Source organism: Staurois parvus, unplaced genomic scaffold, assembly GCF_062004578.1.
Source record: "Staurois parvus isolate SC_StPar_1 unplaced genomic scaffold, SC_StPar_1.0 ptg000388l, whole genome shotgun sequence".
Lineage (NCBI taxonomy): Eukaryota > Metazoa > Chordata > Amphibia > Anura > Ranidae > Staurois > Staurois parvus.
The window spans coordinates 894,766-910,803 of NW_028318184.1; the positions used below are offsets into that span (position 1 = coordinate 894,766).

At 42.1% G+C, this 16,038-nt stretch overlaps 1 protein-coding gene across 1 annotated transcript in view; it reads left to right on the forward strand.

Annotated features, from left to right (window-relative positions):
* The window catches only part of LOC149455747 (adhesion G protein-coupled receptor F5-like), a 71,055-nt gene extending 59,810 nt beyond the window's left edge, over positions 1 to 11,245 (forward strand). The window contains exons 10-13 of the mRNA XM_089685893.1: positions 52 to 93; positions 2,865 to 2,930; positions 4,344 to 4,434; positions 8,504 to 11,245. Of these exons, the coding sequence (XP_089542019.1) occupies positions 52 to 93; positions 2,865 to 2,930; positions 4,344 to 4,434; positions 8,504 to 8,574 (270 nt within the window). The 3' untranslated portion in view covers positions 8,575 to 11,245. The remainder of the gene's footprint in view (positions 1 to 51; positions 94 to 2,864; positions 2,931 to 4,343; positions 4,435 to 8,503) is intronic.
* The last annotated feature ends 4,793 nt before the right edge of the window (positions 11,246 to 16,038 follow it).

Genomic DNA, 16,038 nt, shown 5'->3' on the forward strand with positions numbered 1-16,038 from the left:
TTTACTAAAACACTCAATACGGAAAGCTGACTTGTAATGTTTTTGATCTAGGGTTTATTTATTTTGATATCGACGGTGCTGCTGGATCAAAAGGTAAGTGATATCCTATTATAAGTAAAAATATATATAAGATCTCAGCATTACCAGCATTTTACAGCAAACCTGCAGGGAAGGATTATATACTATATCAGCCTTTCTCAACTAGGGTGCCCAGGCACCCTGGGGTGCCTTGAGGTTTCTTCAGGGGTGCCTTGGCAAAATGTCTAAAAATTGCCCAAAACTTGTATACAGGTCAGCGGGTGGAACAAGCCTGCCTTTTAGTTACACAAAGCCACAGGTTTTCATTGTGCACCATTATGACCTTCTAGCTGCTGGCATCCTGACAACCAATGACATCATCAGTTGATAAGGAAGATGTCAGCTGCCTGCACGGCATCCTAGTTTGACCCTCTCATACCCCTCTCCATCAGTGCTAGGGTCACAATAGCTCAGTGATGGAGAAAAACTGAGGGAGAAGAGAAACACTGGAATACTAGTCAGTGCCAGTGTATTTGCTTTGGAAGAATAAATCACTTCTAATGTTGGGTATCCTATATGTGTGGATGTTGCTGTGTTATATAAAGCTTTTATAATAGTTTCACATTTTAGAATGGGGTGCCCTTTTAAAATTATGGACAGTCTTGAGCACCCCATTTTAGAATGGGGTTCTTGAAGACTGTCCATAATTTTAAAGGGTGCCTCGGGACTGTCCTTAATTTTAAAGGGTGCCTTGACTGCAAAAAGGTTGAGAAACACTGTACTATATGACCAAAATTATGTGGAAACCCCTCTAAATTATAGAGTTCAGGTGTTTCCAGTGAAGGGTACTGTTCATGATACAGCATACAAAGATACTTTAGGCAGTTTTGAGCTTTAAACCTTCAAAATACGGGGAAGGCTCTTTTTTTCAGCATGACTGAGACCCTGTGTACTAAGCCAGTTGCTTAAAGATATGGTTTGACTAGTGTGTAGGCAGGTTGCCTACTGTAGGTTACTGAGTTATGGCTCCAGCCAGGGGGAAGGGGTTAACATTTTTGCCACCTTCCCGGGGCTACATTTGCGGGCTTTTGTGGGTCCGGCCCACTGACCCTGTGTTATTATAACAGGGACAGGGGTACGGATCACAAGAAAAAGGGAGAAGGGCCCGCCTTGTCTTGGGGAATTGATGAGCGTGACACAGCATAGATGTGCAGGGCAAGTGATCTTGTCCACAGTGCCTATTGTAGCCCAGAAGAACCCAATAAGACCCCCCCCCCTTGCTACCCCTACAAGTCTAGTGTGGAGAAGGTTGAGTCAACTGCATGGAGCCCTGACCTCAACCTACCAGAATTTAAGATGAATTGGAAAGCTAATTGTGAGCCAGTCTTCTAATCCAAAATCAATACCTGACCTTACATATGCTCTTTTAGCTAAATGGGCCCAAATTCCCACAGACACATTTAAAAATCTTATGGAAGTCTTCACAGTAGAGTGGAGGGTGTTATAGCCACAAAGGGAGAGCAACTCTATATTAATGCCCATGAGTTTGGTATGAGATGACCAACACGTTTATCTAAGTTTGATGGTCAGGTGTCTACAAACTTGTGGCTATATAGTGTGTATGATCTTGTTGGACATTGCCAAAATTATGGGCATTAATATTCAGACTAAAGAGCATTTGTGATGGTCAGGAATCTACAGACTTGTGGGTGTGATGGTCAGGTGTCTACAAACTTGTGACTGTTTAGTTTATATGTGTTTGTGAATGACATGCAAACTGTCTGATATCATGAGTCAATAATGATATCATGAGTCAAAAATGATAATTGACTTCAAAGCAAAATCACGTCCCATTGACTTCAAAGCAAAAACGCTTCCCGTTGACTTCAATGCATAAATGTGTCCTATTGACTTTGATGCAAAAACTCCCCATATTGACGTCGATGCAAAAACACCCCCTAATGACTTCAATGTAAAATCGTGTTCCATTGATCTCAAAGCAAAAACTCCTATTGACTTCAATGCAAAAATGCCTCTATTTAATTTTTTTACATTTTATATATATTTCATTTTATTTTCTGTCCAAGTTTTATGTATTACTTTACATAAAAGTTATTTTACGTTACTGGTTTGTATTTTTTACATTCATATCCATTTAAAGTTGAATATAATACAATTATATATAAAAAATATATTTAAAAAAAAAACTGCGTTTTGGTTTTCGGCCAAGTGCATTCTGAATTTTCAGTCCAGAATTTTCATTTCACCAGTAATATATACATTTTATACATATTATATATAATGTATGTATTAAACTGAGCATGTTACAAATGGGCATATATATATAATATTGCACGCATACCATTACTGAAATATGTTTAAGCCGACAATTAAAAAGATAATTTGGATAATGTTCTGATATTTTTATAAGGGCCCATCCAGACATTTGCAATAACACGCCCATTTTACTGTGTGTTATTGCATGGGTATAGGTGCATTAAGGATAAATGGCACTCCAACGCATTAACACTCTAACTTCTATTAGTTCAGCTAGGCTGTTTCCACATTGTTTAAGACATCCTGTGGCTTAACGGATGTATCTTGCAGATTTCTGCATTTCACCAGTGCTTTATTTCACATAGACATCTTGCATCGTAACACATTCTCTTTAGCCTCCAGCCATTACCAGCTGAGCCAAGTCCATCAGCAGTAAAAACCAACAATACGTATAGCATTATTGATGGTTTTTGGTGCATTCTCAGCTTTGCCTACTTTAGTTGATAAAATAATGCAAAAATGTTAAAACATTATTGCTCTGATGTAAAATAATGTTCAACTCTACTTAGGTACGGAAGGCAGTACGTAGCAGCATATCTTCTTCCTACTGGAGAACACTCAGGTCCAGGGTGCAGGTAAGTGAACCCCTTAATACGTTAGGAGTGAACATAAACAGGGTTGAAACCTACGTTGTGGCCTTACAGTACATTTAAAACAATACTTTAAAACAATTATCTACATTCTTAGTTCTTTAGCGCAATGTGTCAAAATATTACCAAGCTTATGTTCTGGGATCAGGACTTTGGTGCCTCTCTTTGCTGTTGGCAACAGTTCATCATGGGATGCCTTGACAAAATCTCTGAAAATTGCCCAAAACGTGTATACAAGTCAGTGGGTGGACAAGTCTGCCTTTTAGTTACACAAAGCCACAGGTTTCCATTGTGCACCATTACTACCATTACTACCTTCATCAGTTGATAAGGAGGATGTCAGCTGCCTGTACAGCATCCTAGGTTGACCCTCCCCTGCCCCTCTCCATCAGTGCTGAGGTCACATTAGCTCAGTGATGGAGAAAAACTGAAGAAGAGAAATACTGGGATACTAGTCAGTATTAGTGTGCAAAAGTGTATTTACTTTGGAAGAATAAATCACCTCTAATGTTGGGTGTTCTTACATGTGTGGATGTTGCTGCATTCTATAAAACTATTAGAATAGTTTTTGACATTTAAGAATGGGGTGCCCTTTTAAAATTATGTACAGTCTTGAGGCACCCTACTTTAGAATGGGGTGCCTCAAGATTGTCCATAATTTTAAAGGGTGCCTCGGGACTGTCCATAATTTTAAAGGGTGCCTTTACTGCAAAAAGGTTGAGAAACACTGATTTAAACAGTCAGCCTGTGCATTCCACATGGGTGAACACGGCCTCTTTGCACAAGCATACAGAGCGGTACAGCTGTGTGAATGAGGCCTTAAGCGGTAAATTTGACAATCGACAAACATTCACTGCAGCTACTGTAAATCTTCCTGGTGTATGTGTTTTAAATGATGATGATTGATTCACTGCCAGAGAATGTTTGTGAGGTGTGGAAGGTATGGATGGTATAATGGTAGGCAGTATATGCAGGAACCTGTCCAGGAACATTGCAGGTGGACTGGGGTCAGGCTGGTCAAACCCTTGGTATCAAGTGTGAAGCCAGGATTATAGGGGTGCACAGAAGAGGCTAACAAAGGCAACAGCAGGTTCTTGCTCCTAAGCACCAAATGGTTAACCAATTCACTTTAGATAACAAACAGTATTTGTTGTACTATAATTATCAGCAGTATATTGGAGAGTTTTAAAGAACTCTATGAAGCCATGCTAATGGCCACATTCTACTTTTATTTAGTTTCAAAAATCAATTCCTTGTTTAAAATTGGTTAGTATGTCTTAATGCCTCTCACTAGCAATCACATTTGTATATTTTGCCACAACTAGAGCTAGCAGCACCTAGTACTCTATAACGGTTTAGATTGTTCAAAATTATGAGCAAATCATTTTCTATTCACAGACGTCTACGGATTCTTCAGAACCATCAAGGTCAAGGTCAAGGCCAAAGCCAAGGAAAAGCCACTTCCTGAAAAAGCGTTATGGCAACAATGGTGTGTATGGTGTAATGTACAGTATTACTGCATTCATGTTCTTTCAGTAGGGTTTGGAAGTCAGTAGCATGGGTGAAACCAAGGCTCCTGTAGCTTTTAGTACTTTTATCCTCTTCTCCCCCTGTCATCTCACTAGAACTTTGAAGATGAACTTTCTGCTGAAAAGTTGCTGCAAATTTGACTCTTGTCAATGTGTTGCTGGACACATGGCCGAGCCCTTCTTTATTTATTGGAAAACAACAGAAACAAAAAGACAGGAAATGACTTCATAACCACATAGTTCCACCTCCTAGTAGTACCTAATATATGAGAATGGCAGTTGCACCTATGTCTGTATAAACAGCATGCTAACACTTTACTATAACCTCACTGTCTGAAGAGCCTCTCTGTGCAGCCTGCCCAGTGGAGCACAGCCTCTGGCTGAAATCTTCAGCAATCTTCCAAGCTACACTGGGGCATACAGCCTATACGACATGCCTTCATCCACTTAAATGAGAAACCAGCCTGCCAACTGGGACAGAATGGAAAGCCAGACAATCACTTCCAGTATTACATTAACCAGTTGGTGACTACCTACCACAGATATACTGCGGCAGAGCGGCCCCCTTGCACCAGGTCACATACATGTACGTGATCTGACTCTTCTGGGTAGGGGGCACACACAGGCCCACCACCCCAGCTGTGCTACCATTCTCTCCAGCACATGCTGATCAGCAGGTCAAAGCCAGTGATTTATGGCCTGGACCCCCTGATGGCTGAGCAAATGACAGAAGAGAGCCCTGTGTTGGTATACAATACAGGGCTCTCTACAGACAGCAGTGATGTGCACAGCAGGGAGAAAAAAACAACACATTCCTAAGGCTACGTTCACACTAGCCTTGTGTGCAGGCGGCAGAGAGGCGTTTGGTAAGCGTTTTTACCGCTTCCCAAACACCTCTGCCAATTCTGCACATTACAGCGCGTGGTGCTGTTCTAACGGGAGCGTTTGCGTCGCGTCGCGGCAAAACGGACGCCTCTGGACGAGTCAGGAGGCTTTGAAGCCTCCTATTCTCGTCTATGGTGCCGCTCCGCAAACGCCCGGCCGGCGTTTGCGGTGCGGTTGCGATGCGGTTGCGGAGCGTTTGCGGAGCGGTAACACCACTCAAACTGCATTATAGGCGTTTGTGGGGCGTTATTAACGCTCGGCAAACGCCTAGCAACCGCCGCTAAACCGCGCATGCGGCGTTTGCGGAGCGTTTGCCGAGCGTTAATAACGCTCCGCAAACGCCGGACCAACGCTTGCCAAAAGCTATAGGGGCGTTTGGCAAGCGTTGGCAAAACAGCCTAGTGTGAACGAGCCCTTAGTGATAACACCACATTGTTAGGCACACAATTAACCCTTCGAATTGCTTGTACATGTTAACCCCTTCCCAGCCAGTGACATTATATTATTAGCACTGATCACTGTATTAATGTCACTGGAGATGTCAGTGTCCTCAATCAGTTCCCAACAAGTTTCAGTGCCATATTGTCTGCCGCACTATCACAGTACCGCTATAATTCACTGATCGCCGCCAATACTAGTATAAAAAAAATTCTAGTATATATACCATCATTGGAGGTGCTATAACTATCACACAAACCAATTAATATACACTTACTGCGATTTTTTTTTTTACCAAAGACATGTAGCAGAAAACAATTTGGCCTAAATTTATGAAGAAATTAAATTTTTTTATTGGGTATTTTTTTTAGAAAATAAACTTAAAAATATTGTTTTTTTTCAAAATGTTAATCTTTTTTCATTTATATAGTAACAAATAAAAAACCTAGCGGTGATCAAATACCTACAAAAGAAAGCTCTATTTGTGTGGAACAAAATAATATAAACTTCATTTGGGTACAGCATGTCCGTGCAAGCTCCAGTTATAGTAATGCAGTGCTGATAAAGCACAAAATGGCCTAGTCATGAAGGGGGTAAAATCTTCCAGAGCTTTAGTGCTTAACTGCTTGGTAATCGCGCTATAACCGAATGAAAGCTACAGCGCGGTCACCCAGTTCTGGGAGGGCGTCATATAACGCCCTCCCAGAACGCACCCTCCCTCGCTCCCCCAGTGGTGCGCACCCGTCGATCACCGTGATCGATGTCCTACTGACACAGCTGATCGCGTTATGAGGTAAAAAGCCAATCACAGCAGCCTTTTACCACGTAGTCTGCTGTGTCCATTGACACAGCAGATCAGGGAGCAAATACAGTTGCTGGTTATCGTCACAGCATGAGGAAAGTACTGCTGATAACTGGCAGCTGTCACACAGCAGATCAGCACTGATCATCAGTGCCCTGATGATCAGTGCCCTGCAGTGCGCCCAGCAGTCCCTCCCACCAGTGCCCAGCAGTGCCACCCCCCAGTGCCACCCATCAGTTCCCAGCAGTAGTTGCGCCCATTGGTGGACAGCAGTGCTGCCCATCAGTGCCCACCAGTGCCGTCAGTCAGTGCCACCAGTCAGTGCTGCCAGTCAGGGCTGTCAGTCAGTGCCGTCAGTCAGCGCTGCCCATCAGTGTCGCCCATCAGTGCCCATCATTGCTGCATATCAGTGCAGCATCATCAGTGTCTCCACATCAATGCCCAGCAGTGCCGCCTCATCAGTGCCACCTCCTCAGTGCAGCCTATCAGTGCCTATCAGCGCCCATAAGTGCTGCCTATCAGTGCAGCCTCATCAACGCACGTCAGTGAAGGAGAAAAACTACCTGTTTGCAAATTTTTTTAATAGAAACAAAGAAAAACTTTGTTTTTCAAATTTTTTTTTGTTTATAGTGCAAAAAAATAAAACACCCAGTGGTGATGAAATACCACCAACAGAAAGCTCTATTTGTGTGAATAAAATGATACAAATTTCATATGGGTACAATGTTGCATGACCGTGCAATTGTCATTCAAAGTGCGACAGGGGTTATAAGTGCCCAGTAGGCAAGTGGTTAATCAGGGTTCTTTCAGCAACTCATTTTCCCCTGAGTCCCCCTTCCAGCAGTATCTTAGCTGCTTAGCTCCCTCAACACTCCCACCCCAACAGTAAATCAGCAGCTCAGCTCAGCCATCACTGGGTCTCCGTGTATCTCTATGCAATGCATGCATGGATGTGGGAGGGGCTTTACGTAGCTTCCTGACAACAGCAGATTGCCCTGGGTAATGATGCTGAGCCTCCATAAATAAAAGAACTGAAATCCAATGAACGAAAGGGGTGGGCCGGGGACAATTAAGTTGAGAAGGAAGTTGCTAGATGACGTTGGATGTGCTTCTGCCTGGAATTGAGGTTGGCTCGGTCTGACTTGCTGCACTTAGTAATACACAGTGTCAGAAACTCACAGTGTGCATCAAATTCAAATGGGCCGGTTCACACCATAGAAATGCAGTTTGGATTTGTTCCAGGTGTGTTTCTGTACGTGTGTTTTTAACGTGATCCAGTGCGTTTTTCCCTTTCATTTTTCCCTTGACTTTTTCTTCAACTTAAATAAGAACATGTGTGTTCTGGTGCGTTTTTGGTGCATTTAAGTCCGTTTTGGTGCATTTTACTGCTTTCCAGTCAGGGGAGGACTGACTATTTGGAAACTCGGGCACTGCTCGAGGGCCCGGGGTCAGTAGGGGGCCCCATGAGATGTTCCTGGTACCTTTTTCATAGGTTTTTTTGAGTTTTGGCAAGGACAAAGGGGCCCCATTATCCCTTATTGCCCAGGAGCCCCATGAGTTGTCAGTCTGCCCCTGTTTCCAGTACAGTTCAGTGCAGAAAAAAATGCAGCATGTTCTACTTTTTTTTTCTGGAACTGTCCGCACTGGTGTGAACGATGCCATTAGAAATCACGTAACCTACTATCAATGATGTAGAAAAAATGCCCTGGACTGCATGTGGTGTGAACTGGCCCTAAATGTTTTCAGTGACAGGAGAGGAGCAGTGCAGTCCAGCTTTAACTAAGTTCCTTTTGAGAGAATTCGAGTTTGGAATGAGTCCACCCCCCAATTTATTTTTCTTTGTGACAGATTCTTTTTGATGATATATTTCATGCTTCAACATTCTCATTTTTGTTTTGTTTTAGCTGCCTACAATTTCTCCACAGCTCCAGAATCAAGTGAGACTACGGGAAGTTCATACGCAGTGCTCACATAAAAAGTGTCTGTATAGTGTGACATTGACATTATGGAGACCGGACATGGAAACGTTCTGCACCCATGAGTGAAGAGAGGCAACCAACAGTTTTTCAACCTTTCATTATGTGGAAGTCATGTGCTCTGATATACTTTGTGATTCAATTGTGGAAATAGGTGCATTTAAGCTATTTTGGGTAAAGGGCTGTTATTACGCCAGTATGTAAAAAAAACAACATATTCATTGTCTCAGTATTTTCCCAGGAGCTCTGCATAGGACTTGAAGCCAAAATCAGTTATCTCCCGCAACATGTGGAGATGTCTAATTGACTCAAGAAAAGAATCATAGATAAAAAGGATAGTGAGGATGTTTCTGGACTGAACATGACACTCAGGATCCTCTTCTTTTATATATCCTCTCCTGGAACTGTGCGGTCCTCGATGATGTAGAGATCGGGATGCCACTCTGTGAGTGTAGGATGTCATAGTGACACCCCCGAGGGGCATTGGTCCTCTGCCTTCCCAGTTGAATTATGCTGGGCATTGATGAACCTGGAAGACTGAAGACATCCAGCAATGGAATGGGAGACAGCATTTGAGAGGAAGTTTTTATTGCAAGCAGAGCTGCTCTAGTATTTTAAACACTGGTTGGGGCATATTGTAATTGAATGGTATTAAAAACTACCTTTCCTTTTCAGTCTGCAGTACTGTAATGTGCTGTGAAATTCAATGCAATATGGTAACCTGGAGGCGTTCTGTACAGAGGTGGTGTACAGAACACCCCCCAGAAATATCATTTCCTGCTAGTGTGATTGGTTCACTGATTTTCCCAGGAGACTGCAATAAGATACAAGTCAGATTTTGGACATCATCTGCAATAGGAATTTCATTTTTAATTTCTGTCTATTACCTCCCCATTGCACCTCTCTCCCACTTCCTCTCTACTTGATATCCTCCAACCCCCCCCCCTTTTTTTTTTAAATTTCCCTCTATTACTTCCCCATTGTACCTCTTTCCCAATTACTCTCTACTAAATATCCTCCAACCCCCCCCCCCCTTTTTTTTCATTTCTCTCTATTACCTCCCCGTTGTACCTCTCTCCCACTTTCTCTCTACCAAATATCATCCAACCTCCCTCACCATTTTTTTCCCATTTCTCTCTATTACCTCCCTGTTGTACCTTTTTTCCCCACTTCCTCTCTGCTTGATATCCTCCAAACCCCCCCCCCCCCTTTTTTTTAATTTTTCTCTATTACCTCCTCATTGCACCTCTCTCTCACTTCTTCTCTACTTGATATCATCCACCCCTCCCCCCTTTTTTCATTTCTCTCTATTTCCTCCTAATTTTACCTCTCTCACTTCCTCTCTGCTTGATATCCTCCAACTCCCCTGCCTTTTTTTTTCATTTCTCTCTATTACCTCCCCATTGTACCTCTCTCCCACTTCCTCTCTACCGAATATCCTCCAACCTCCCTCACCCTTTTTTTTCCATTTCTCCCTATTACCTCCCCATTGCACCTCTCTCTCACTTCTTCTCTACATGATATCATCCACCCCTCCCCCCTTTTTTCATTTCTCTCTATTTCCTCCTAATTTTACCTCTCTCACTTCCTCTCTGCTTGATATCCTCCAACTCCCTCGCCTTTTTTTTTCTTTTTTCTCTATTACCTCCCCATTGTCCCTCTCTCCCACTTCCTCTCTACCGAATATCCTCCAACCTCCCTCACCCTTTTTTTTCCATTTCTCTCTATTACCTCCCTGTTGTACCTTTTTCCCACTTCCTCTCTGCTTGATATCCTCCAACTCCCCCCCCCCCTTTTTTCATTTCCCTCTATTACCTCCTCATTGCACCTCTCTCTCACTTCTTCTCTACTTGATATCATCCACCCCTCCCCCCTTTTTAAATTTCTCTCTATTTCCTCCTAATTTTCCTCTCTCACTTCCTCTCTGCTCAATATCCTCCAACCCCCCCCCCCCCCTTTTTGCATTTCTCTCTATTACCTCCTCATTGTACCTCTCTCCCACCGCCTCTCTACTTGATATCCTCCAACCCCACCTCCAATCACTAAATGTAAAAAACTGTATGCCATTACAGTCTTTCCCACCTCCGTCCCAAATGTGCTCTTACAGCATGTGCACTGGTTGAAATCTGCAAAATCATTTTAACATTGCTCAGAAGTCTAATGACATAGGAAAATCCTTATATATACATACAGTGGTTGTAGCATCCCAGAGGTCTGTTTAATTGTTTATTCTGTTCCAATCACCTGCCAGATAATTTGCATGCACATTACCTACTTTGTTGGAAATAACATTTAAAGTACTGTATATCTAAAGCCCATTACGGAGATTTCCCTTAACTTCCTGACTTGTAGGTTCCTCAATAGGAAGTAAGAAAATGTATTTCCAATGTGAAGGAAATCCACTCTTAGACAGTTATCATGGGAACAAGTGTCCCCATTGGAATATTTATCCTCTACTCCTGTTCCAGGGACAACAGCATATTGGATTCACCCTCACTTTTAATTCCTGATGACATTGGTGATCAGCTTGGTTAGATTGAGTGTCCCTAAAGGGGATGCAGACAGTAATAAAAACCTGACAGTGGTTCTGACCCCTCACCACTCTATCTAAAATGAAAAAAACAAAAAACAAATATTGTTCCAATAAACATTTATCAAATAAGAAAAAAATCCTGCCTCTGTATTTTTAATGGTTCTTCTTTAAGAGAAGGAATATTATTTTGTATATAGTATTTTATTATGCAAATGGAGGAGTAATGATAACACTGTTCTCCTAGAGGATACATATTGTGGCTAGAAGCAATAGAATGTATGTGACATGTACCATTTTTATTGTTTATCTGTATACAACTAATGGTTGTCATACACGCACTGAAAAATGATCGGTTTCTTTTTTGATTGATCTCTACCAACAGGGATAATCAATCCATAGTCAACAATTCATTTGATCCATATGCCACACATGGGGGAAGTATTCAATCAATAGTTAAGGATGGCCACACACTCCTCAATTTTATTACCCTATCGATTTGAAATTCAATCAAAGCAAATAAATTCACAAAGTATTGAATTGCCATAACTTCCCTTGTGATCAATTTAGACTCTGTTTCTATCACATTTAATAATATTAAGTTGATTGGCCAGAGCAGAAGATTATTGATCATTTTGCATCAAATCGGTAGCACTGAGATATATTGTTCATGAATATGATTGTATTTTGAGAGATCAGATTATGAGATTGCATGATGAAATAGAGATTCGTTGTAGGTTACGAATGTATCTTAACTATTATTATTATTATTCAGGATATATATAGCGCCAACAGTTTGCTCAGTGCTTTACAATATAACGGGAGACAATATAGCAACAATACAGTTCAATACAAGAGGGTTAGGAGGGCCCTGCTCCTTACAGCTTACAATCTAAGAGGGAGGGGCTAGTGGTACAAAACGTAAGAACTGTGGGAGATGGACTGGTAGGAGGAGTAGAAGATTCCATTATTAGCTGAGGGCAGTATAGGCTTCCCTGAAGAGATAGGTTTTCAGAGATCACCTAAAAGTGAGCAGATTAGGCAATAGTCTGATGAATTGGAGTAGAGGATTCCAGAGGATGGGGCAAGCTCTGGATAAGTCCTGGAGACGAGCATGGGAGAAGGAGACAAGGGAGCTAGAAAGCAGGAGGTCGTGTGAGGAGCGGAGAGGATGGTTTTTGTGATATTTGGAGACAAGATTGGTGATGTAATTTGGGGCAGAGTTATAAATGGCTTTATATGTTATTGTTAATGTTTTGAATTTTATCCGTTGGGCAATGGGAAGCCAGTGGAAGGATTGGCAGAGAGGGTTGGCAGATACAGAACGGTTAGTAAGGTGGATGAGTCTGGCAGCAGCATTCATGATAGACTGAAGAGGGGATAGCCTGCGATGAGGTAGGCCAATGAGGAGGGAGTTACAATAGTCAAGGCGTGAGATAACAATGGAGTGAATAAGTTGCTTAGTGGTTTCCGAGGTTAGGAACGGGCGTATCTTGGAGATGTTGCAGAGGTGAAGTCTACAAGATTTGGACAGCGATTGGATTTGTGACTGGAAGGACAGATGGGAGTCTAGGATTACACCTAGTACCCTGGCATGAGGGGAGGGACTGATGGTTGTATTATTGGTCTTGATGGAGAAGTCAGGGGAGGGGGCACGGGCTGGAGGGAATACTAAGAGCTCCGTTTTGGAAAGATTGAGTTTGAGGAAGTGGAGTGACATCCATGCCGATATGTCACTTAGTAGGTTAGTAATGTGGGAGGAGACTGAAGGGGTGAGGTGAGGAGTAGAAAGATAGATTTGTGTGTCATCAGCATAGAGATGGTACTTAAAACCATGGGAGTTTATCAAGTGACCAAGGGAGGAGGTGTATATTGATTGAAATCCACTTTCCCCATATGTGGCACATTGATCGAATGAGTTGTTGATTACAGATCAATTATTCCTTTCGGAAGATAACAATTGGAAAATAAATTGATCATTTATCTCCATATGTGTGGTCACCATGAGATATGATAATATTATTGATTCCATCTGTGCTTCCACCATGTAATGTCTTAATCTTATCAAAATTCAATTGTATTTGGCCATTTGAATCAATTTGATTGAATTTGATCTAATTCAAGTCTAAATCGATTGGAAGGGAAGCTATGGCTATTCTATTGTTTGCAGATTCGATCATTTTGATCATATTTTACATTGACTAGATAATAAAATTGAAGCATGTATGGTTACCATAAAAACAATCAAAATTTTATTTTGCTATACATATAAAACATACTGGCTGTATGCTATACCTCTTCTCTTCTCCAATGTAATTTACTCAAGGTATAATAGTGTAGTCAATCAAATCCAGTGAGGATTGACCATAGTGGCTCTAGAATATTGAGGTCTGCTGACTGTGGCACCCAGGGAAGGTACGAGAATTCATCTGCATGCTTGTCAAACCATGATGTGACAACACCAGCTGTGTGAATCGGAGCATTATCATCCTGGTAAATGTCCCTGTCTTTGGGAATCAATGTCTACACCATGGGGTACACATGGTTGTCCAAAATTATTACATATTCGCTGGCACTGACTCTACTTTCAAGGTGATGGTAGGCCCTGCAGAATACCAAGATATGGCTGCCAAAACCATAATTGCGCCGCCACCATGCTTTACCATTGGCACAAGACAGTTCTTGGGATGGTAAACACGTCCGGTGGTTGTGAACAGTGTGAAGCTCGATTCACTGGACCATATAACAGTCTTCTATTGATCGATAGTCCACAATTTATGGGTGTTGAGCCACTGTCTCCTCTTCTGAGCATTAAAATCGATTACTAGTGGTTTGGCAATTGAAGCTCACCTGTGAATGTTTTGCTTATGGAGCTCCCTCCGCACTGTTTTTGAGGACATGGGCTTTGGAAGACTGAGATTGAGCTCTGCGGTCACTTTTGCAGCAGTTGTTTTCTTATTCCAGGTCACAGTCCTGCGCAATGTCCTTTTGTGTTTTTCGGTCAGTTGACCGTGTCGACCGCACTTATGCTTATCAGGCAATGTTTTCCCAGGAACTGTATGTGCCGTCATAACCTTTGATACTGTACCTAGTGAATAAACTGGCAATTTCAGTCACAGAGGCACCAGCTAAGAGGCACCAACAATTTGTCCTCTTTAGAACTCTGACATGACTCTGTATTTCTAGCAGCACATGCAGTGAATGATGAAAGTGAGGTTTCTCACCTGTTTGCTAGGTGTTTCATCACACAGCGGAAGCAAAAGAATCACTTCCACTTTCAACGTGAAACATGTCGTCACTTTCAAACCTGCAAATCATGTAGTGTTTCCGTATTTTTGTCCAACCCCTGTTTTTTATTCATTTTATTTACATGTAAAATCTTCCCTTATGTAGAAATCCAAAATCCCTGAGACTGCTGCTGGGTGCCATCATCTTGGATGGATGTCAGCAGCCCCAGCAGAACTGTTACTCAACTAACACTTTATACATAGTATACCCCATTGCTTCTCCTCCTCTTGCTACATAAAAGTTGATGTAGAGAGCTAAGGAAAGGAATGAAGGAGCTGGTCCAGCACAGATGGTAATTTAGACACTTCCAGGAGAGGAGAAGCTATAATTGCAGGGAGGGAGTATTAGGGTGTTGACCAAGGGCGGACTGACAACTCATGGGGCCCCCGGGCAATAGGGGTTCATGGGGCCCCTGTGTCCTTGCCTAAACTCAAAAAAGCCTATGAAAAAGGTACCAGGGGCATCTCATGGGGCCCCCTACTGACCCCGGGCCCTCGGGCAGTGCCCGAGTTTCCAAATGGTCAGTCCGCCCCTGGTGTTGACACTTTCTGTTTTTTGCTTGCCAAGTCGAAGGCACATTGCAAGTCAATATAAAAATCATTAATAGAAAACAAAAATTCTGCAAGCAAGCATTTAAAATACATGATTTTTTTCCCTTTAAAGGGACCCTGTTACTAAAAATAAATCATGGGTATACTACTGATAAAAAAAAAAAAGGGAAAGCATTTCTTTGGAAAGAAGAATGAAAAAAAAAAGGACCAAAATACTTATTTTCACTGCTGCTTAAATCACCGAACACCACTCTGAATCTTTCCCCGAGGGCTCTACAGAATCCAACACTCCTGGGAGTGTCGATCTCCTGTGTTTAATGCTGAGCACTGTGGTTTCTACTGCTGACACCTACTGTATGTCACTACTGTGCCCTGTAGTCTTCTTGGTCTTCTCTGGATTTATTATTCTGGGACAGAGTCTCCAAAGATGGAAAGGTTTCTTCACAGTGAGAGCTGTGAAAATGTGGAATAGACTCCCTCAAGAGTTGGTTCTGGCCAGCTCAGTAGATTGCTTCAAAAAGGTCTGGATTCTTTCTTGGATACACAGAATATAACTGGATACTAACATTTATAGGTAAAGTTGATCCAGGGAATATCCGATTGCCTCTTGGGGGATCAGGAAGGATTTTTTTTCCCTGCAGGAGCACATTGGATCATGCTTTGCTGGGTTTTTTTTACCTTCCTCTGGATCAACTGTGGGTATAGGATTATAACTTTTTATTTTTTCTGTGGTTGAACTGGATGGACTTTTGTCTTTTTTCAGCCAGACTAACTATGTAACTATGTAACTTTATTCATTGGGAACCATTATTGGAAAAAAATGTACAAATGTTGGTCAGTAATCATGCTGCAAAGTGGACCACAGGAGGGTCAGACCAGTGAGAACTCTGTTCACTCTCCAGCTGAAATCTACACCACATAGTTTTTCCAGAACTGAGACTGTCTTCCAGTGGAGATGTTTTTTGACATTCAAATCCACATGTAAATGTTTGTATACAGTTGTATTTAAGCCTAAAAGTAAAGAAAGCAGCACGATACAGCCCATCGCAGGCAAACTAAGAGAGCCTTATGAAGTTTGACATATAATTAGCACT